Here is a 24244-nt window from a genome sequence, read left to right as displayed (position 1 = left end):
CAGAAGTGACATCCATCACCTTCGCCATATTCTATTGGACAGAAGCAATAGGGCTGGCCAGACTCATATTCTGTTGGGTCTCACCTACACTCTATGGGAGAGGATTATACAGCAGAGTGAATGCCAGCAGGCAGAGATTACTAGGGTGTCACCGTAGACTCTGTCTGCCACATATCTAGACCTTTAACATCTTCATAAAGTTCACTTTTTAAAAAAATTATTTAACACCTACTCTGTGCCAAATACTATACCATCTATTAGGACTGCAAAGAATGTCAGAAATGGTCTCAGCTTCATATAGATCACAGTCTATTGCACAAGACAGATCATTTAAATATAATGCAGGAGGCGCTGGGGTGCAGCCACGTACGGGATGTTCCGGGTGCCCAGACCAGTCAGGGATAGCTTCCAGAGGAGACGAACACTCCACTTCCATGTGGAGTGTTAAAGCACAGGTAGGAAGCATCCAGGTAACCAAGGGTAGGGTTGACCTTGCAGAAACAGGAACACACAGGAGGAAGGTTTGGAGTGTGAGACAGGATCCAGGGAACAGCATGCTTGAGGGTGAAGCTGAAGAGCAGACAGGACTGAGGCCACGGAAGGTGCAGGGTACACGGTAAGGAGGTTGTACGTGTTCTTGGAGGTGACGGTCTGTAATAATAGGATGGGCAAGCTTTATATTGAGCCCTGAGTGGCAGCAGGTGTCTAAACTAGCTACCCCGCTTTGCTCTGAATCCCTGCGGCCCTTACTGACGCCTCTTTTTGCCCCTTCCTATCACGGGTTCAACTACACTGGTTGTCATTCACACAGTGGACTCCAAGACTGTCCAGTTCTTTTGCCAGCTTGGATTTTGGTCTCCACAAATACCTCTTTTTTTTTCCTAGTGTAAATTACTCCTTTTTTTTTTTTTGAGAAAATAAAATTGATTTTATATGCATTTCTCATATTCTATGCTTTAACTTTTTAAATTAAACCAACAATGTAACAATAAAGAAAAACTGCTAGAAAAGATTACTCGTAATCCATCACCCTAATACAACTTCAGTGTCTTTTTTTAAATCTCCTATTCTTATTTTTCTTATTAAAGTACAGTTGATTTACAATGTTGTGTTAATTACTGGTGTACAGCAGTGATTCAGTTATACATATATATACTTTTCTTTTTTACATTCTTTTCCATTATGGTTTATCATAGGATATTGGATAGAGTTCTCTGTGCTATACAGTAGGACCTTGTTGTTTATCCATTCTGGACATAAAAGCTTACATCTGCTAATCCCACCTTCCCACTCCATCCCTCCCCCAGCCCCCTCCCCCTTGGCAACCACCAGTCTGTTCTCTATGTCTGTGATTCTGTTTCTGTTTCATAGATAGGTTCATTTGTGTCCTATTTTAGATTCCACATATAAGTGATATCATATGGTATTTGTCTTTCTCTTTCTGACTTACTTCAGTTAGTATGGTAATCTCTAGCTGCATCCATGTCACTGCAAATGGCATTATTTCATTCTTTTTTATGGCTGAGTAGTATTCCATTGTGTATATGTACCACAGCTTCTTTATCCATTCATCTGTCGATGGACATTTAAGTTGTTTCCATATCTTGGCTATTGTGAATAGTGCTGCTATGAACACAGGGGTGCATGTATCTTTTTGGATTACAGTTTTGTCTGGATATACGCCCAGGAGTGGGATTGCTGGATCATATTTTTAGTTTTCTGAGGAGCCTCCATTACTGTTTTCCACAGTGTCTGCACCAACTTACATTCCCACCAACAGTGTAGGAGAGTTTCCTATATTCCACACCCTCTCCAGCCACAAATACCTCTTGCAATAAGTGGCAGCAGAATGGGATTGGCTCTGGTAGAGTTTGGGCCACACATAAGACTCAGTGCTGTCCCTCTGCCTCACATCCTCCTTCAAAGGTCCACCCAAGAATCCCATGATAATAACCTATCCTCCTGGTAGAAGACCCTCAACTTAATTCTTCAAATCCAGGGCTTATTTTTGTTTATCCATGTATTCCTTTGGAAACTGACCTCCATCCTTCAGTGGAGGGAGAGGCATGGGGGTGGGGTGGGAAAGAGGGATGCCGGCCAAGAACATGAGTTTGAAATGAGTTTGAAAATAAGACCCGTTTTGATCCCAGGACTGTCTTGAACAGTGTTCTTAATCTTTCTACACCAGTTTCATCGTGTATTAAGATGCAGGCAGTAATACCCACTCCACCAAATTGGCTTAAGGATCACATAAGCTGATACCTGGAAATGCACAGTACATACCAGGTGTTCCATTAAGGTTGGCTTCCTCCTCTTTCTGATACGTGCTTGTTGAAGTGGTCATGGGGTGACTTCCCTTAAGGGCAGGAGCCATGGTTTCCAACCATCTTTATATTCACAGCCCTCAGCATAGTGTCCGGCAACAGATCTGGACACGACACGTGCTGGTGAAGGAATATTTGAGTGAATGAACAAACAAATGAACTGTCATGAGTCAGATTGAGAAAGCAGTGCCGTCGTGTTTTGTAGCAAGTTCCCATGGAAGATTGTCACTGCACTTCGCCTCACTGTGAACCAGAAACAGTGGCCGCGCTGGTCCTGGCGTCCATCTGCTCTGAGGACGTGTGGCCTGGCGGCTGAGCACACACTTGAATGCCACACCTTCCTCTTCCCGGCCACATTCTGCAGCCTCTCTAAGCCTCACTTTTCCTACCTGTTCGGTGAGGGAAACAATGGCACCTACCCCAAAAGAGCTAGGGATTGAATGAGATCATTTCTATTTAAAATGTTAGTACATTGCCCGGCTTCTGGTAAACACTCACTACATCTTAGGTAAGAAATCACTTGTTTGATGAGGTATGTGGTGACGGTGTATGGCGACAATGGCTGTTTGGTCTGTACTTTTCTCTGACACACAGATGCTGGGAGTCAGAGCCTCTTACGAAGATTTGGGCTGAACCTATTTCTGAAGGACTAAAAACCATCCCTGTTTAAGTATTTTTAGCTGATTCTAGTGGCTTGGAGAGGGAGGAGGTGGAAATGGGAGAAGGAACAGAATTAATCTCTGCAACCTGGAATGATTCCTCCTTTTCATCTGTTTCTCCCAGATCCTTTATGGTAGGGTGTGGGTGGGGCTGTTCCCGCCATGCGCGTTAAATCCCACCTGCCAATCATTGCGGCCAAAATTAACCTCATGGGCCCAGTCGTACCTCAGAGCTCTGGGCAAGAAAAAGCGGGTCAGAGTCCGGGTCACCCCTCTGCCGCACGCTGCTGTGTGAGCTGAACTAAAATTTGAACCTCTCTGTTCCCTCCTCCTCATCTGTGACATGACAGTAACAAGGATGCTCTACCTACCTCTCAGGGCTGTTAGGAGGACCCAGGAGTGATCATATCAAAGTCTTGAGCAAAGTTTCAGCCCTCCTGTCGTGTTTATCGGTTGAGCCCCATCCTCCTTCTCCCCGGCACGTCCTACCTCCCTGAGAACAGTCACTTCTCGGCTTCCTGTGTCTTCCTGCGGGAGCTTTCCTGCCTTCCACACACCTCGGAGCACTTCCGCATTGGGCCACCGGCCTGAAAGGCGTCTGGGGGCTCCCTGTGGCTCTGTATTAACCTTCCCGCCCTCCACAGTGCCGCTCTTTTATGCAGTGGACACCTTTGCCCCCAAACCGGCTGGACTTTCCTCTGCAAGGATGCAGAGACTCTGCACAACAGACAATGCCCTTCCAGGGGTGCCTGATTTCCATGGTTTTCTATAGAACCCATAACCTAGAAACAGAATCTTCTGGACTGACAGAGAGTCAGAGACCGAAGCCTTAATGTGAAACTGAACCGAGCGGCTAGTTAGAGCCCAGACCTGCGTTCCATCCTCAGGTCTCTCGTAGAGGAGGAAAAGTGTATGAAAGTACGTAGAAATGGTAAAGTCCCAGAGAGGAGAGAGGAGATAATCATCAAAATATAAATCTTGCCCATTTGGTCTCTCGTAGAGGAGGAAAAGTGTATGAAAGTACGCAGAAATGGTAAAGTCCCAGAGAGGAGAGAGGAGATAATCATCAAAATATAAATCTTGGCCATTTTTACTGGGCAAGATTTATAGGCAGGGGACTGGACTAAGTGGCACTACCACATTCGTGATTTCCTTTCGTCTGATTCTGGGATCCTTGAGTCCCCCGTTTGCTGTGTGTCCTCGGGCAAAACAGGCAGCTTCTGATCCTCTGTTTCTCAGGGAATAATAATAGTTCAGCATGTACAGTGGATTGAACTTTTTTTTTTTTTTTTTGGTACGCGGGCCTCTCACGGCTGTGGCCTCTCCTGTTGCGGAGCACAGGCTCCATACGTGCAGGCTCAGCGGCCATGGCTCACGAGCCCAGCCGCTCCGCGGCATGTGGGATCCTCCCGGACCGGGGCACGAACCCGTGTCCCCTGCATCGGCAGGCGGACTCTCAACCATTGCGCCACCAGGGAAGCCCATGGATTGAACGTTTAACACTTGTATCCTATTCCCTTGGGAGGTGGTTCAGCTATTATTTCTCCGCAGCGGCGTGGGGAATAAAGAACCCCATAGGGAGCACTAGTAACAGGATCTCAGAGGAGGAAGGGAACCCTGGCCAGTCTCGCCAGTGCCTGATAACCACAGACACCCAGATCGGGGCTGGCTCTCCCTCCTCCCCTTGGATTCCTGCAGTGAGCGGAAACTCTGTCCCTCCCTTGCTTAGGGCCTCTCAGTGACTCCCAGCTTCCTTCCTGATGGAATCTGAACTCCCCTGCCTGCCTCCCGACAATCTGGGCTGTGTCCCCCCTCAGTGGAAGCTCTCCAGACAGCCACACATCACTGGCTGGTTTTCCCTTTGTGCCTTTTCTTGTGTTACTGCCTTATCTGGAAAGCTTTTCTTTCTTCCCCCAAATCTCATGTAGTCCTCAAGACCTTCCCAGATGGTTGGAGATTGTTTTAGCAGAGAGGGGAGCTGGTGCCCAGTCTTGAAATATTCCTATTAGCATGGAACTTGCAGACATTTATTCTGGGAAAATTGCAAAGATTGTTAGGTAATATGCATAGGCATCTGTACAGATGTTTTTTTTTTTTTTTATTTTTTTGCGGTACGCGGGCCTCTCACTGTTGTGGCCTCTCCCGTTGCAGAGCACAGGCTCCGGACGCGCAGGCTCGGCAGCCATGGCTCACGGGCGCAGGCTCGGCGGCCATGGCTCACGGGCCCAGCCGCTCCGCGGCATGTGGGATCTTCCCGGACCGGGGCACGAACCCGCGTCCCCTGCATCGGCAGGCGGACTCTCAACCACTGCGCCACCAGGGAAGCCCCAAATGTTATTTTTAAGTACCTAAGCCAGATGCTGTGCCGAGCTCTTCCAATACATGATCTGTTATTGATATTAGTCATCATTGTATCCTACAGGGTAGGTATCGTCGGCCCCATGGAAGAGGCTGGGAAAGCGAATCCTCAGATTAATTAACTTGTCCGCAGTCCCACGATTAGTAAGAGGTGGGCTCCCAAGAATGTGCTCCTTTTACACGGCAAACACTCCCTTGTGCCTCCATGCAGAAACTCATTGGTCTTAGGGGGAGGAAAGGACTTGTCTAGATCCCAGGGAGACTTAGAGGCAAAGAGCAATGTATTATGTCACCACCCATGGTCTAATGGCTGGTTTCCCCATTACAAACGGCTTCCTCCTTAACAGCACAGGCCAGAGCCCCAGCCCCTTCTTAGCAGGAACAAAACAAGGCCTCTCCGCACGGCCGCTGGGCCCACCACATAAAAACACCAGGGGACCGAAGCAGCATTTTCCCTGCTAAGCACGCCCTGTGGAGAGTGGCCTAATAGGCTCTTTATGGGTTGGGAAGTAGAGCCTTGGTGATAGGAGAGAAAGAAGGGCTTCACCGCAGGTTGAAGTTCTTCCACTGGAAAGCCTTCTTAAGCCCCCAGATAGCTCAGCATTTTTTTTTTTCCATCTCTGATTAGCTTCATATAAAAGCCCACAGCTTTTTCTTCCCATTGATCGGCCTTTGGGTGGTAGCATCCCCGGCCCCCTGGCAGGCCTGCTCTATCCCATTGATTGTTAGATGCATGGCTCTCAGGCCATTAGCCCCGGCCGACTGAAAGGGTTCACCGCCAGGAGACTGATTGTGAAACTGGGTCTTTATGATCAATATGTCGTCCTCCATTAGGTTCATTTCCTCCGAAGGAAATGGGTCGGCCATTAGGGTTTCTGTGTATTGATGGGCCTCTCACTGCCCCCACTGCAGCTTCACAGGGAGGAGACCAGAGCCAGCAAAGACTTCGGAGACGTACTTGCTAGACTGAACTGCCCAGGCTCTTTGCAAGCCTGTCTTACTGGCCTTGGTGACCAAGAGTAGCCAGAATCCCATGTGTGAAAGTGACAGGATAAATGATTTTGTTATATAGGAAAGAGTGACCAGCTCCACCAGGTACAGAAAACATGGCATAAGTTTGGGCACAGCTGGAAGGACTTTCCGAGCACAAGGGCTATTAAGCAAAAAAGAAACATTGTTGAATCCCCTTTTCTTAAGGTCTGTAAGAACAGGAAAGATTCTTTCAAAGATACAACCTTGAAGAAAGTACAACCTTGTCTGGTCCTAAGGAGGAACGGACAGGATGGTCTCAAGATCCTTTGTCAACACAGACACAGTTTATCACTTCTAGTTGCTTCTGAGGACCTCAAAACACTTTATAAATGGCCCATCTCTCTTTCTCAACCTGCTTGTGTGCAGTTTCATCACCTCCTCTTTGGAGATGAAAAAACGAAACCTCCAAATTGGGGAATGACTTCCTTCGGGGAAATGGCAGCTGCAAACCAGCGCCCGTGTTCTAGCTGCAGGGATCCACTGGGACAACAGTATTCGGCCTGTCCTTTAGTTTTATTTAACTTTTACTAAAATAGCACCACTGCCCCCTCCTTGGCTTGCGTAGCTCTTAGCTGCTCCGCAAATGCTCCCCCACATTCATTTGGCCTCTGATCATCAATTAAAAGTGGGATTAAATCTGTAAGGATCTTATTGGCCACTGGTAGCCAAGAGGGTAACCATATCAGAAACTGAAGTCTCGATTAATAGGCAGTAATGGGTGAGGGGGCTGCAGGATGTGAATTCAGGGGGTTACGCTGGTTACTCTAGAAGCATCTCCCATCGCTGGCCACTGGGGAGCCTGGACTCCTGTCTGCTCTGTATTTTGTGTTCATCCACCCCATCCTCATACCCTCCGGCTCCTGATGGGGGCTCTGCTCATGGGGGATACTCTCTCTTGCCATGAAGTCCCATTACAACCTGGAAGGCACCCCAGATCTCCAGGATCACACCCAGTGAGAGGTTTAGGGGCCACTTCTCCCTGGGTTTCCAGAGAGGATGGAGTTTGGAGGCCATTGGCTGAGATGCTGCCCAGGGTTCTAGGCTCATGCTTTGTTTTTGTTTGTTTTTGCGGTACACGGGCCTCTCACTGTTGTGGCCTCTTCCGTTGCGGAGCACAGGCTCCGGACGCGCAGGCTCAGTGGCCATGGCTCACGGGCCCAGCCGCTCCGCGGCATGTGGGATCTTCCCGGACCGGGGCACAAACCCGCGTCCCCTGCATCGGGAGGCGGACTCTCAACCACTGTGCCACCAGGGAAGCCCTAGGCTCATGCTTTGACTACTTAATATACTCCTTTGACTGATGCAGACTTTGGTCACTGCCTCCAGAACCAGCCCCTGGATTGGGACCACCACAGAGGTGACTGGACAGCTGACCTGTCAGGGTAGAGCCACCCAGATCCAGGGAGGCTCCTAACAATACCGGCTTCACCATTTGTCATGAGGCTTAACGTCTAAGTGCCTGATACATAGAAGGCCTTCAATTGTGGACTTCCTTATCCTTATTTTTCTCCTACTAGAGAACAAAGATGCAGAGTTACCTGTTTGCACTTTGTTCTCAGGATAGCTGTCAGCTGCAGGCAGGCTCAAGCTGCCTCAAATCATCCATAAAGAAGCTGGCACTGGGGCTTCCCTGGTGGCGCAGTGGTTAAGAATCCACCTGCCAATGCAGGGGACACGGTTTGAGCCCTGGTCCAGGAAGGTCCCACATGCTGCGGAGCAACTAAGCCCGTGCGCCACAACTACTGAGCCTGCGCTCTAGAGCCCGTGAGCCACAACTGCTGAGCCCGTGTGCCACAACTACTGAAGCCCGCGTGCCTAGAGCCCCTGCTCCGCAAAAGAGAAGCCACCACAATGAGAAACCCGCGCGCTGCGATGAGTAGCCCCCGCTCACCGCAACTAGAGAAAGCCCACGCACAGCAGCAAAAATAAATTAATTAATTAATTAAAAAAAGAAAGAAGCTGGCACTGAGCAGGTAACTCTTCATGGAGCACAATAAAAGCCTCTGTATTTCCACCTAAAACCACATTACAAAGCACCGTCTGCTTTGCAGATACACTCTAAAAGAATTCCTCAATTTGGCTTTGTGGCGCCAGTGGCCTCTTTATATGACTAGACTCTCCAACCAAGAAAAATAGAAGTAGTCGGATTCTATCTGTTGGCCCCGGTCTAGTGCAGATCCTGGAAAAGGAATGAGATATCTGATTAATTGGGTCATCTTTTAATTGAATTCACAGTATTAGATGTTGCAAATTTATCAATTGGTATCCTGGATGCTGTGAACATTTTTAAAAAATCCTATATTAGCTTCAAATGTTTCTAAAAGTTGAGATTGTCTTAGCTACACAAAAGAATGATACCATTTAACTTTGGTTGCACAGGGAGCGTTACCCACTTGGAGGATTACCTACTTGACCCCTTGTCTCTTTTCCTGCACAAATAAGTCCTTAGTCACAGAGAACCAAGGCACAGAGCAGATGGGATGCCAAGGCCACGAGCATGCATCTACCAAAGCCAAGGACCGAACAACTTCAAGTAACTGGAAAGTTCAACAAATTCGTTTTCTACTTAATTGAATCAAGGTCTTACTATTTTGAGGAAATATATTACTATTTACATTACTATATAATGTAAATGCCTGTTGTTTTTCACTACAGGTGTCAGATATTTGAGTTTTGTCAAGTGCAGTAAAGTAAGGGATTAACTCCCCTCTATGAGTGAGAGACGAGTCAGCGTGGAGAACCTGGGGGTCTGGGTAACCTGTCTGCTTAAGCCATGGATGGCTTGAGTATTTACTGACCTCAGTATTGAACAGGTTTGGAGCTGAAGGTATTCCTTAGACAGGAAATAGGAAATCAGTGGGGAGCCTAAAAGAAGTGTCTGGCTTCCAAACAGAGACAAGGAATCATAGTCAGGCTAACAGAGAAAGCTTTGGGGATATGGTACCCTAAGCCAGACCCAGAGTCTGTTAATGATACTTGGTGTAGATGTCGTTAGTCAGACCCCCAGATTCTCCAGGGGACAGTAACTGAACTCATCATCCATTGCCACCCCAGCCCAAACTTGTTTCTACCCCGCATTCTCACTCAGGGGTGTCTGCGCCATCCACATAGGCCTTCAAGCTACAATTGCTAACCCGTCTCCAAGCTTCATTCAGTCAACAGCCCGAACATCTTAGGCAACGTCCCCACCCTCATTATAGTTCAAGACTCAGTGTCCCTCTTCTGATCGATTGTCAAGGTCTTTTAAATAGTCTCCAGCATACAGTTTATCTCCCTTGAATCTGACCCTCACATGCAAATCTGATCGTGCCTTCATTGTTCCCCGCTGCATAAAACAGTCAGGTCCAAGCCCTAAAATAGCACAAGGACCTTTGTGAGCTGTCCCCTTTCCAGCTTCATTTTTACCTTCTTCAAGCCTTGCCGTTTTTGCTCTAGTATCACCAAATTCTAACTTCCCCGCCCATACAGTGCTGTCTCTCACCTTCCTATATTAGCTCTTGATGTGGTCTTCGCTTCAGATGCCCTTCTCTCCTTGTGGATTTCTCTAGCCAGCTCTGACTCTGCTTTGAAGATCCAGATCAATCATTGTTTCTTCCCGGACGGATTCCCAACCTTCTCAGTTCATAGCACCCTTAGAGTCTGAGTAATTTTTACATAGAGCTTGTAGACCAACATAAATACCTAATGGTTCTGTGTATTTAGTAGCTAGATCCAAACAACTCAATAAATCGCTCCTAACAATTTAAGGACCGTGTGAAAAAATAATACACAAAATTGAAAGAAAAATAATATTTTTATTTCATTCTTAAAGAATTGCGACTACTTACTAATGACACGTGTGTATGTATAACTGAATCACCTTGCTGTACACCTGAAACTATCACAACATTGTTGATCAACTATACTCCAATATAAAATAAAAAGTTTTAAAAAAAAAGAAATTGTAACTACCTCGAACTAGTAGCTTAATGGGATGCCCAACAGATGATGAAGGTGGCTTTGTTTCCTTCCAAAATTAGCAATGTCCCATGGCACCTCTGAGTTTGCTGTGGTATCCTGACCTAGGGTAGCTTTGTGGACAATGTGAGAACCTCAGCCCCCCAAAATGCCCCACTACTGAGTCAGCATCCCTATTCAGAGCAGCCCTAGCACACTCGGCCCATCTCTTATGGCCATTAACGTATCGCCTTGTAAGAAGCTGCTTGTATATCTACGTTCTGAACTCTTTGAGGTCCAGGATCGTCCTTCCCTCTTCTTTGCTTGCTGGTGATAACACAGTGCCTAGCGCACAGCTGGTTCTCGGCTGAGAAGACCTGAACTACCGAGAGTGTCAGAGACCCCCGTGGAACCCAGAGCACCAGGGTGGCTGCAGAGGAAGTCAGCCTGGGTGACAATTAAGCAGGAAATTCCAGTGTGGCTCAGAACGTGTGTTTTGAAGAGGGAGTGAGGATCCTGCTGGACCCGGACATGGGACCAGCCCAAATCCACTCATCAGGCCCGAATCCAGCCGAGGGTACCAGAGACCATGGTCTCTGAAAGGGCTCCAACCAGTCAAACTTCAGCTGAGACAGCGACACCCAATAAACTCTTGGTTTTATTTTTGATGTATTGGTCCATTCGGTTTCCTGGTAAGAGTTCCTTGGGAGGAGAAGGAAATAAAGAGAAAGGTAGGAAGAAAGTAGGAGGGAAGGAGGGTGGAAGGGAGGAAGGAAGGATGCTGCTTTGCCTCCCACAAACTGTGACCCTGGTGGTTGGGTAGAGCCATGGTTCTGGGGCCAGAGCCACCACGGACCCAAAATTCAACCAAGCTGCGGGCAGACAGTGGCAGGAATCCCAGCCCCTGCAGCCGCAGTAAAGCAAGGCTATCAGTGTGCGCTACTCGTTCCTCCCCATCTGGCTAATTTCCTCACGGCTGCGTGCCTGAGTTTTTTGATGAGCCATTGCTTTTATCTGCTTTGTGCTCTTCCTCCCCATCATTAGGCATTAGAGTTTGCATCACTTTTTTTTTTTTTTCCACACTCTGCTAAGAATGAACCCTAGACATAATTGGGAAGGTTAGGACCAGGGTCCGAAGTCAAATTTGTGCTCTCATGTAATAGCAGAATCTCAGTAGTTCACACGTCCCTCTGATTCTTACCATGAAAGTCCCAACTCAATGGCTGCTATGATCCAGGAATCTCTCCTTGGAGTTTAAAGGGATATTCCCCCTTTATCTGCCCAGCGGGCTCTGCCGACTTCTGAGTCACTCTGAGGGTAGCAGCTGTTCAGGCTCAGCCTGGTGTTTGGGGTCTACCCCACACACCCCGCTGTTCTTGGCATTTACCCCATCGGTGGACCATGGAGGTGGCAACTCTATGGCAACAGGCTTTCCTGTTGGGAAAGTGGGATGGAGCGGAGAGATGTTCTGCCGCTGCCTGTGTTCAGTCTGTTTTGTGGGCAGAGTTCTGGGAACAGACTCAGCACAAACCTCCATAAGCCTGGCGGTGGGTGAAGGAGTAGCAGAGCTCAGCCTCTGGCTCAGGACCCGAGGGACGCAGTGCTGTCACTCCTCCTACAGTCTCCTGCCTAGAGAATCACACACCTGTTTCAGATCGGTAACTACTTTCTAGAGACTTCTCCAAAACCAAACCAAACCAAAAAGCCACTTTAAAGCACATTACTGCCAGGACGTTCTTTCCGGAATCTAACGTGAGCCCCTTGTGCTATTGCCAAAGCTTCTTTTACTGTGGCTGACCCTCGCCAGGAAAGCTACAACAGATACGAGAACCTTCCATAACCCTGAGGACCTCTCAGACTTGTCTTCTTCAGAAAAAAGGATTGGTGTTTCCTTAGCCTTTCACCACGGCCTTATCACCCAAACCTTTCATTGTCTTTCTCAATTGTATCTTTGAATCCTCTCCAACACTTGGCTTTTGAGTTACAGGGACCATAACTTAATGAGATCTTTCATTTCCAGAGGACATTCCTAGTGCTGAAGGAAAAATAAATTAAACTTCAGATAAAATATATTTCTTTGGGGGAAGAGCCTAGGGAAAAAAATATTGGATCCTTTATATAAATAGCACATGGTACTGCAAGCGAGCTTTCCTTTTCCCAATTGTTTTTGAAACAATGGGTCTTTTTTTGGGTGAACTTAATCCCTCAAAGATTCTAACCTCTAAAAGACCATGTTTTGTGTTCTTTTGGATTTGAGGATTTGAAAAAAGCACAACAGGTGACCTCTGATTATCTAGTAAGTGGTAAAGGAAACAGGGCTTGCATCTTGGCAACAATTAAGCACCTTATGCAGGTGTGGGAAGGAGTTTCCTGTGTTTCCAGCTTTTTCGGCACCGGCTTCTCTTCCAAGGGGTTCTGAGGTCTTCCTTCTTCATAACCTCATCTTACTGTAAGTAGGCTTGTCTTCTAGAATGCAGTTCTACTTAGCTGTGCAGATTTTTCTATTCTGATCATTTGGTATTTGTGCTCAGAGTTTCGTGGGGGAAAAGAAGGGATTCTCTTTGGACTGTGGAAAAGAGCAACTGAGGCTGGCCTTGAATCAGGCTGGAATCTGCCCTTCACTCAGCACTCACCGCAGCCAGGCTGCCCTAAGCACGTGACTTGTCTTCCTTTACCTGAATTTCCCCCTGTGTCAAGTGAAGAAATTGGGGCCCCAGTTGATGTCTTAGGTCCCTTCCAATCTGACCCTCTGTGACTGTCACAGCATCATGGGTTCTCATTGCTCCAGAGAGGTACCAGGAAAAGGCAGGAGGAGTTGGGTTCAGCAGACAGTCAGGAAAAGGATGCTTGGGAAGAGCATCAGTTTAAACTAGAAATTCCTGCCCTCTCTTCTCTCTCCCAAGGACCCTGAAAGGGATAGGAATAACCAATTATTGATCGCCTCCAGTGAGTCAGGCACTGTTCAAGGCTCCTCACTGTAGAGGAGAGGTACTCAGTGAATTCCATCACCACAGCCCCTCACACCCAGCCCACCCCGCCCTCCCCCTAGGCTCAGCCCAGATCAGGTGTCCCAATCCTATGTGCTTAAGGTTCTCTGTGCTCTCCCCTCATGGCACTGACCACCCATGTAATTAAATAATTATTTGTGCAGTTGACACTTTCACGCCTGCTCAACTGAAAACTCCCTGAGGGCAGGGACCATATAAGTCTTGTGTTTCAGTGTATTCCTGGAGCCTAGCACAGTGCTGACAAAGTCATAGCAGTTCAGTAGGTATGTACTGAGCAAACATAAACTTGAATGCCTGAACGGACGGACAAGTAGCAAAGCTGGATACAAACCCAGAACTATTTGGCTTTTGGAGACCTGTCTGACGTTTCAGAAGCGCTCTCCTCGTACGCTCGTGTGCAGGGCAGTGACTCGCTGCCAGCGCCACCCTGTGATCCTGCCCCACCACGCACAGAACTTTTGAGTGTTTCTCCCACAGTGGGAGTGATAGCCGCCCTTCTCCAGCCAGCCCCTTTCACCAAGTGCTACTCGTCCCCAAAGACATCTGTAAAATTGTTGGAGACGATAGATCCAGTCTGAGGCTGCTGGTGGTAGTTGGAGGAAAGTGGGAGGAGGCACTGGATTTAAAGCAGACCAATTGTCCTTCTGGGCATTTAACTTCAAGTCTCAGTGGCCTTCATAGAAAGTGGCGGGGGTGGGGGTGGGGGTGGGATGAACTGGGAGATTGGGATTGATATATATACACTAATATGTATAAAATAGATTAATAAGAGCCTGCTGTATAAAAAATAAATTAATAATTAAAAAAATTTTTAAAAAGCACCCTTTTCTAGCACACTTTGCCAGGAGGCTGCGAATGAGAAAATGTTCTGTAGGGGATCTGGGTCAGGAAGAGTGAGTGGGTGAAAGGGAAGGAGGGAAAAGCAAGACATGACAACCTTTAGGGAAGCAAAAATAAAAGTCTAATGTGGAAATGGCTAAAAATAGATGGCATGGGCTGTTAGGCTGCGTGCAAATCCAACGCTAATTACATGGAAATTAATCACAAGTCCTAACGTCCCTGTGCCTTGCTGTGACCCCTGGGGGGGTGCCCTGCTGCAGGTGTCTCCCCTACACCCTTGAGGAGGCTTAACAGTGCCTGCTTCACACCCAACTCTTGCCACTGCAGTGGGAAAAGCTGATAGGAGGCTAAAAATACTAACAATAGAAATCTGATTTCTTCTTCCAGACAAAAAGCCTTGGCATCCACAGGAGGAAGAAGTGTTCAGGCAGCATGTGACTGGTTGGTATGAAATAAATAAATTGAGAAAATAGCATGTAATTAACTCTAAGTGTATGTGGATGAGCGGGGATGTGCAGCCTGTGTCTAACGGGCCCTTTGGGGGTGGGGGGGGAGGGGAAGGATCCCAAAGACCATGTGACCGGCCTGTGCATCAAGCCATTTGCCGCCCCCGTCCTGGCCCCAGAGTGTGCTCTCCTCAGAGCTGTCAAAGAAATTCAGAGCATTTCCAAGACAGAGCCTCTGTCATGCTTTCCGCCCCCTCCTCCACTCACTTAAAGATTCATCCTAGATATCGGGCAAATGGATTTAGAAATATCCTACTTACTTACCTTCCAGGATATCGCTACCCAGGGCTGACCCCACAAGGCGACCCTCCAAGCTTCCCTCATCTTTGGAGGCACATGCGTTTAATCCTAGACGGAGCTGGAGGGACAGGCCGGGCTGGAACAGTACTGATGGCCTGGGAAAGGATTTGGGGTTGATCCAAAACACTTCCTGGAGAGCGGCCTTAGGAGGGAGTCGTGGGATGCCCATGCGATAGGACGGGCAGGAGTAGAGAAGTTGGTGCATCTGAGAGTTGGTTACAAAGTGTGAGCTTTGAGGGGTAGATGTTTAAAGTACAAAACTGAAAACCCTCCCGCTGGCGGTGCTTGGTGGGGTGGAGGCTGCCCAGGATGGACCTTGATGTCAGTTCTCCCTTTGCTTCCATTGTTCTCAAGTGAGGCGTGCTCGGCCCCCCTCTCTCTGGCAGGTTGTTCTCCCACGTCGGCGACCCCTTCCTGGATGACCCCCTGCCCCGGGAGTACGTCCTCTACCTCCGCCCCACCGGCCCCTTAGCGCAGAAGCTTTCCGACTTCTGGCAGCAGTCGAAGCAGATCTGTGGCAAGAACAAGGCGCACAACATCTTCCCTCACATCACCCTCTGCCAGTTCTTCATGGTGAGCCGCAGCCCCCCACCCCGGGGCGCCTGCATCCCTCCAGCCCCGGGGGACTGTAGTCAAAGCTGGGAGCTGGGCTTCCCGGGTGGCGCAGTGGTTGAGAGTCCGCCTGCCGATGCAGGGGCACGGGTTCGTGCCCCGGTCCGGGAAGATCCCACATGCCGCAGAGGGGCTGGGCCCGTGAGCCATGGCCGCTGAGCCTGCGCGTCCGGAGCCTGTGCTCCGCAACGGGAGAGGCCGCAGCAGTGAGAGGCCCGCGAACCGCAAAAAAAAAAAAAAAAGCTGGGAGCCTCTCTGGATGTTGGTAGAAACAGTCACGGGCTCCAGAGCTGGGTGAGCCTTTGAGGAATCAGTGAGGTCCACGGCTGCTCACCCCGGTCCTCTTTCTAACACCTGCCGAGACCTCGGTGCACCCTGGGTCTGGTGTGGCATCGTGATGACCGTGTGCTCCTCAGGACCCAGGGGACAAGCCTGACCCACTGGGTGGCACACTTGTCTGGTAGCCACAAGGGGAATGGATTCTCTAACCTAGCTTCTCCCGTCTGTCATCTCCCTCCCCTCTCACGAGGAAAGAGCAGACATTAGAGAGCTGGGGATGAAAAACGTAGTCTACAGATGGGGGGAGAGACTTAGCCTCCTGCACACCATCCACAGGTTTTGCCGTGCTGGATCTTTCTAGAGATGGCTAGGATACATTTCCCCTGCCATAGTTACCTAGCCCATAATTCTAGCTGTCATGAAGCTTATGCAGAGACTGAATCAAATCCCTCTCATTCCAATAAATGTAAACATATTGCATCTACTTTGGTTCTCTGCAGAGATGGAGAAGAATTGACGTGTCCAGCTATAGTCACAATGAAGCAGAATGGTAGCATTTTAAGACAATATGTTTTTCTAATATTGGGGGTTGTTTTTCCAGAATCTCATTCATATTCTCCCCCATCTCCACCTTTTATAGGTGAAAATATGTTCCTAACACCTTCTCTTTTACCATTCATGCTGAAAATTAAAATGATGATCATTTCCTCTTAGTCATCCAGGCTCTTTCTCAAAAGCATTCAGAGTTTCAGACACTCTCATTGTTTCTTCTAGTGCCCGGGGGAGGCGGGGGGAGGATGAGGATATTACAGCTCTTGCAGCCTCATTCTTCCCAAGTATCATGGGGGTGGAGGTAGAGTCAACTTTGGATCATGTAAGTGGAATAGAAAAGGCACAAACGATGCAAAACTGTAGAAAACACAACAACTTATCGTGGGGTGCTGTACACTCTCTTGGCACGTCCCTCATGCTTGCTTTCTGCTGGACCGGCCCTACTGCATTCTGGCGGGGCTCAGAGGAGCACATCGGAGCAGGGAGAGAGGGAGGGGAGAGGTTGTCCGTCGCCCCAGTTTAACTGACTGGTCGGATAATCCATTTCCAGATAATTGGGAGGCTGCAGGTCTTCTCCCTGCTCACAGACAGGAATGATGGTTCAGTTAGCAGCCTCCAGCTCTGGGCAGAGGATGCCAAAGGTAAGTAGCGGCAGACATCTCCCCTTGTCTCTGAGCGAAGCCTCTTGTTTCCCTGCCAGTGTGAGGACAGCAAGGTGGACGCCTTGGGGGAAGCCCTGCAGACCACCGTCAGTCGCTGGAAATGTAAGTTCTCAGCCCCGCTGCCCCTGGAGCTCTATACCTCCTCCAACTTCATCGGCCTCTTCGTGAAGGAAGACAGCGCAGAGGTCCTCAAGAAGTTTGCCGCCGACTTTGCTGCGGAGGCTGCCTCCAAAACCGGTGAGCTTCCAGCTGCCAGGCCTGCCCTGGGCCCTGGGAATTGGAAAGTTGGGAAGGAAAGGGACAGGAAATGATTGTGGAGGAGGAGGGTGGAGTCGGGAGGTAGAGGGTCCTGCAGGAATGGGCAGAACGTGCCCAAGAACACAGCCGTTTCCTGCAGGACCCCACACCTCTTGCCCCTTTAAAAAATATTCAGGGCTTCCCTGGTGGCGCAGTGGTTGAGAGTCCGCCTGCCGATGCAGGGGACACGGGTTCGTGCCCCGGTCCGGGAAGATCCCACATGCCGCGGAGCGGCTGGGCCCGTGAGCCATGGCCGCTGAGCCTGCGCGTCCGGAGCCTGTGCTCCGCAACGGGAGTGGCCACAACAGTGAGAGGCCCGCGTACCGCAAAAAAAAAAAAAAAAAAAAAAAAAATTACAGTTCTGCTAACCTCCATGAGAGCAGGTCCAGTGTCTACTCCCTGACACCCACGTTGAAGGTACATAAATGACTGTTCCCATTGAACTATAAATGTGTTCCTTTGCAGCCCCACCATCTCTTCCCTGTTCAGAAATAAGGAACTTTTCTGTGTGTGGTTTTTTTTTTTTTTTTTTTTTTTGGCCATGCTGCCCTGCTTGCAGGATCTTAGTTCCCCGACCAGGGATCGAATCCCGGGCCCTTGGCAGTGAAAGCGTGGAGTCCTAACCACTGGACCGCCAGGGAATTCCCAAGTAACCTTCTTTTCCTCCTCCAAACCCCCATCCCAGGCAGGTGTTAATCTGGGTCTCCCCGTCCCCTCCGTGTGGACCGAGGTCTTTGCTCAGGGGGTCATACAGCACAGAGAGTAGAGTGGAACCACTTAGCATCCAGTAATAATCAAATCCACTGAGCCAACACCTTTCGACTTGCTGAAGCCCAGTAGACAGGCCCCTAGGCCTCAAAAGGGCCCTTATCCACCCCTTTACAATGTCACCTGCTCTTTGCACGGGAGGTCTCAGTTCAAGCTAACAACTGAGGTTTACCGTCAAAGGAATCAGTTTGGAGGGACGCTCAGGATGTGTGCTGACTTAAAGGCGGGCGGCGGCGAGACGGGACAGGAGGCAGAGGTTTGCAGAGCCTTCCTGTGTGACTGCAGGTGCAGACAGCTCCGCAAGGGCCTCGCCTGCCGTGAGACAGACAGACGGTGGGGGGTGGGGAGTCTTTTTGGTCCCTTTAGAATGAAGTCACGATCAGCAGGTATTTATTGGGCACCTACTGTGTGTTTATCCATGAGGGACACAACAGGGAAGAAGAGGTGGTTTCTCCAGGCACCGTGTCATAAGAGCTGTGAGAAGAGAGGCCATCATCCCGCCATGGGATGATGGAGTGGGGCTCCCTTCAGAGAAGAAAGGACAGTCACCCCGGGAAGACGCTGATCCACCGGATGGGAATAGGGCCCTGCAGGAGGGCAGGTGGCATGAGCGCAGGCCGGAGGGAGCACGGTGCTGGGGCCAGTGGGCCATCGCCCTGATCAGAGTGGAGGGCGTGAGCTGCCCACCCGGGTCCTGAGTGTTGAACGCAGTGCTGGCAGAGGCCCCAGCTGGCCAGCCCCGCCCTTTGCTCCCTGGGCTCCTGACCTTTGGCCTCCACCTCACCTGCCTGTGTCCCACTCTGCTCTTTTCATCCCCAGCTCTGGGCCTATTTCTCAGTGGCCTTTTCTACCAGAAAATCCCCAAATAGGGCTCAGGACTCTAGGAAGAGTGTGGTGAGGGCCCAGCATCACTGAACAGGATCACAGTGAGGTCTCTACGCTCAGAGGAACCCGGGCCCTTAGGTCACCTCTGTGCATTGGGAGCCTGCTCTCCTTAGATGCCCCACCTCCACCCCTTCGTCCCCAGGGACTCGTCTCTGCTCTCTGACTTCGGTGGAACCTGCCCCCTTCACAGGAGCATAAAATTTCAGAGAAATGGCCTCATAGGCAGATTATTTCCTGTTCCCATCCCTCCACCTCAGGGAAATGGCTCTTTTCATCCCACAGTAGCTATTGTCAAAACCACTAAAACTCCCACAAGAACCAAATCTAATGTTGTAGCCACAAAACCCAAATCATTCGCAAGTGAGTAAAGCAGGTCTCAGGCAGGACGCGGCCAGTTCATAAAGTACATATTGAGCAAAAGGCAGGCGGGCCCTTGCAGGCTTTCCTGCCAGGAAGGGGGCGAGCCAGCTCCTCCCCAGCCATCTGAGTCCTCTCTGCAAGAACCGGTGGGCTCGGCTGGCTTCTCGGCCCTGGTGTGGCCCCCTGCTGGCGACTCGGAGAACTGGGTGGCCCGGTGTGGGAAGCGGGCCATCAGGTCTTTGCCCTAGAACTTGTGTCATGGTATTCAGACGTGTGGCAGACCCAGATTTCCGTCAGCGAGTAGATGAAGTGTCATCCTCCATCCTTGATGGTTTAAGGAGATTCATTCGTGTGTCTTCATTCATTTAACAAATACTGAAAGCCCGTGGGGTGCTGAGCACGGGTTGGGGGGTAGGGGGGTTATAATCCATGAACAGGACACAGAGCCCTCGCCTTGGGGGGCTTACACCAAAGAAACGCATGTGGTATAACAGAAAAGTACTCAAAACCACAGCCCCAACTTCTACAATTCTTCTACCTCTGTGCGACTTGAGCAAGCCCCTTAATTTCTGGAATTCCCTAAATCCCCTCTAGTTGCGTCTTCTTTGGTGTTTGAGCTTGGACAGTAGGTGAATCTCCCTCACTGAAAGACAGACAAAAGACAAAATCTCTTGCCTTGTGTAGGTAGGCTGGTTTCTTTTGGTTTGCTTTTTAGGGTGTCTTAGAATAACCGTCTGCATACTCTAAACCTGTGGTTTTCAATCGGAGTGATTTTTGCTCCATCTCTCCCCAGAGGTCCTTTGGCAAGGTCTGGAGTCGGTTTTGGTTGTTACAACTTGGGGGGTGCTGCTGGCATCTAGTGGGTAGGGGCCAGGGTTGCAGCTAAACACCCAGTAATGCACAGGACAGCCCCCATAACAAAGAATTATCTGGTCCAAAATGATGTTGAGAGACCCTGTTTTAAACTTTGAAAATAATCCATCTTTTCCCCCCATTTCTCCATCAGAGCCACCCAGAAGCTAAGAGGCTTGATTTCAAAACGAAGGCAAGATAACCTGGGGAGTCCCATGATGACAAAATTTGCTCCTTATTTCTACATAAACTAGCTCATCCCTTTAGGTCTCGGTTTCCTCATCTGAATGGTGGGGCCAGTGACACTCATCTGGATTTGCTGTGAGCAGCCGCCAATCAAAATGATTGTCTCTCAGCTGGTCCAGAAAAGCCAGACATGTGGCTCCTTCTCTCTCGGACTGTGGGTTTTTATCCCCCGCCCCGCTCTCATTCCGCTGCTGTGAAGGAGAGACACAGGTTTTGTCTGACCGAGGGACTCTGTCCTCTGCTATTTGGGAAACAGATTTATCAGGGCACCGTTCTGTGTTTTTCCTTGTCTTCACCATCGAGATGCAACAGCTGCCTCTTTCCTTCCTTCTTCCAGAAGTGCACGTGGAGCCTCATAAGAAGCAGCTGCACGTGACCCTGGCTTACCACTTCCAAGCCAGCCACCTGCCCACCCTAGAGAAACTCGCCCAGAACATTGATGTCAAACTCGGGTGCGACTGGGTGGCGACCATATTCTCCCGGGATATCCGATTTGCTAACCACGAGGTAATGTCTCCCTGGGGCTCCTGACTCTGCCAGGGGTGCCGGGGTGCCATCAGCACCAGTAGCACTTGCTGCTGTGGGGAGATGGACACCAAAGGGAAGTAATGCCCAGGAGTCATCTGGCCTGGAATTTCATCCAAGCACTGGCCGGCTCACTGGGAAGCTTTGAGCTTGCATCTCTTGTCTCTGGGTCCCAAGTGTAATATCCCCATTGTTCTACCTGCCCTGCCAAACTTACTGGAATGATATAGAAATGAAATGGGAGAATAGATAGAAAAGCATGTTGATAAATTTTTAAATATTCTATCAGTTCACAGTATTAATAGGTAGAAGACACCATCCTGATCTTAGGTGAGGAGAACACCTAAATACGAAAAAGACCCCAAACAAACCCTGAACACATAGCTAACGGATATTTGCTGAGTGTCTGGCATGCAAGTTACCATGGAACATACTAAAATTTTATTTTTTTTATTTTATTTTTGGCTTTGTTGGGTCTTCGTTGCTGCACGTGGACTTTCTCTAGTTGCGGCGAGCAGGGTCTACTCTTCGTTGCGGTGCGCGGGCTTCTCATTGCAGTGGCTTCTCGTTGCAGCACGCAGGCTTCAGTAGTTGGAGTACGGGCTCAGTAGTTGCGACACACGGGCCCTAGAACGCGCGGGCTTCAGTAGTTGTGGTGTGTGGGCTCAGTAGTTGTGGCTTGTGGGCTGTAGAGCACAGGCTCAGTAGTTGTGGCGCACAGGCTTAGTTGCTCTGCAGCATGTGGGATCTTCCCGGAGCAGGGCTCGAACCCATGTCCCCTGCATTGGCAGGCGGATTCTTAATCACTGCACCACCAGGGAATTTTAAAATGTGGTCCATATGAAATGAAAGCACAGACCAAATATTGTGAGAGTTTGTGTGTATCACATGGGAGACCTGAGAGGGACAACTGATTCCAGGACAGGCAGAAAGATTGGCATGGTCCTGGCATCCTTCTTTTGAAGGAATTGACATTGCTTTCCAGGACAAGCACGTGCCATCTCTGAAGAGTCTTATTGTCCTTTTTTTCCTGAAGGAGAAGCTGAGACATAGGGATTCAGTGGCTGGTCCAAAGCTAAAGAGCAATTTAGGACCAGAACTGAAGCCAGAAGCCAGGGGTTCTGACCAATGAAGACGGGCAGCCCATCTAAAAAAAGACCACAGAGTTTGCAACAATTGTCATCCAGTTTAACTACATTTACGAAACATACGTATAAATCGTTTCCTAGTTTTTCAGCAGCAAAAGAACTGATATTTTGTTAGTTTACGTAGCCTTTTAACATCTGTTTTAGGTGTGTTTTTTAAATATGAAAAAGAGTTCGAAATTCAGGGTCTAGGCCAGGCGACCTCATCGTTGTTTTGGAAGTGTTTGGAAGAGCCAACCCACGACGAAGGTCCAGGACTGTGCGCGGGGCCCGAGAGTGTCAGGGACGTGCAGGTTTGTCTGGCTCTGCTGATGGGAATGTCACGTCCTCCCTCCAAGTCATTTGATGCAAGTTTCTGTAAAGACACAGCAAGGAGACTGGGCTTAATCTTACTTCAGAATTCTGAAATCTCCTGGACTTGCTTAGCATGAGCTCTAAATAGAACAAGAGAGGTGTGGCTGGCTGGATTCCTTCCGAGGGCAGAGAAAAAAAAGTCAAGGGTGGCATGCCAATGGACGGTGAGCAGTCACCTTTCTAAGAGAAGGAAGGTGGCGATGGAATTTTCCGAGGAATATCTTCTAATCAACACTGCCCTCCAGTTAACTCAGAGGGTAATTGCTTTTCTGCCTGACCCACATTCTGCTCAACTGGCACGGAGGGAAAGAGGCAGCTAGCGCCCACATGAATTATTTTCTAAAAATAACATGGCCTCTTTTATCTCTTATTTGTAAAAGCTCATTTATTACTGTTCCTCCTGATAAAGTTCTCCGTCCGAGGTCATCTGGCTTTAGCTGTGCCCTCCTGCATACGTAAACCTCTACTTGCCTTTCTCCTCCTCCTGTGCCCAGGAGGCAGGATTGATTAACTGGTCCAGTGAGGTGACAGATGTCCGGAGGAGGCCAGTGGTTTAGGCAAGGACACTCAGCAAGTGATGCTTTGGAACCCTCTGGGGTCTCACCCCTCTGCTGTTCAGATGCTCACTTGATGTGGGCATGCAAATGCTTGCTTGTACTTCACACCGTCTCTTCCACGTTAGCGATCCCAGCGTGCCACGCCAGTTTTATGTGTCAAGCACTAGAAATCTAGAGGAAGGACAGAGTTACAGAAAAAGCATAAATTCTGGAGTTGGGCACACACGGCTTCAAATCCTGGCTCCCTCGCTTTAGTGGTGGTTAGATTCGCTTTTACAACTTCTAGAAAATAATCCAGTCCTTAGTTCTCTCGTGTGCAGAATGCTGACAATATTTTGCTGGACTGTCGCATGAACTAGAGGACATATGGAAAGGTCCTACCATAAGAGCCAGCACAGAGTGGGCATAGCGACAACGACAAAATTGCCACAGCTGTTATTGTTACTGAGAGTAAAAAGGGCTTCAGAGGCAAAGAGGGTCAGTTCCTGTCATCACCTGGGGCTGTATCTGCCCTTCCCAAGATGTCAGTCAGCAAACTTTGAGCTTAGTCCCCAAGTAGGAAGGGAGGGAAAACATACTTGAGACAGACTCAAGAGTGCTTACAAGTAGATGCTAAACATAAAAGAGTATCACATAGGACAAAACTAGGCACATGAGCTGAGATCCCCCAAACTTGGGCTGACTTTTGCACACGCTTTTGGTAAGTGGGAAAGGGCTATGGGGACCTGGGCACCGGTTATAATTTGAGATTTGCCGCAATACCTTGATGGTTTTCTTATTGATTATTCGATAAATCAAAGCTCCTTATTGTCCAACTACCCTCTGCCCAGGACACGATGTCCCCTCTGCTCCTTTCTGTGCCTCGATCTCCCTGGAGATCGCCTAGAGCTAGAACACTTAGCCCAGCGCCCCCAAGTGAAAGGAGGAATGAGTTCTTCTCCCAAGTCATTTTTGAGGTTCTCAAAGAAGAGACACTTCTGCCAAGTGAAAGGCATCATTAGCCAGAACTGTGCTGCACTTGAGTGTCTGAGGAACCTGAGTTGAGTTTAGACTTGTTCCCCGTGACTTGGTGCCTCTCTCCACCCTGTTCCAGGAAAAGGAATGTTCCTTTTGGTGTCTCAGCACATACCTAGCCTATAGATTTAAGATTTTTTTTCTTTAAGCTCTTTTAACAACCCAGCAAAAAA

General features: G+C 49.1%; 1 protein-coding gene across 1 annotated transcript in view; it reads left to right on the top strand.

Annotated features, from left to right (window-relative positions):
• UBASH3B (ubiquitin associated and SH3 domain containing B) overlaps positions 1-24244 on the top strand; it is a 139353-nt gene that overhangs the window by 92164 nt on the left and 22945 nt on the right. The window contains exons 2-5 of the mRNA XM_060017764.2: positions 14545-14602; positions 15350-15536; positions 17107-17305; positions 20814-20983. Of these exons, the coding sequence (XP_059873747.1) occupies positions 14545-14602; positions 15350-15536; positions 17107-17305; positions 20814-20983 (614 nt within the window). The remainder of the gene's footprint in view (positions 1-14544; positions 14603-15349; positions 15537-17106; positions 17306-20813; positions 20984-24244) is intronic.

The sequence above is a fragment of the Delphinus delphis genome, chromosome 8 (assembly GCF_949987515.2).
Source record: "Delphinus delphis chromosome 8, mDelDel1.2, whole genome shotgun sequence".
Lineage (NCBI taxonomy): Eukaryota > Metazoa > Chordata > Mammalia > Artiodactyla > Delphinidae > Delphinus > Delphinus delphis.
This window is presented reverse-complemented; position numbering and strand designations above follow the sequence as displayed.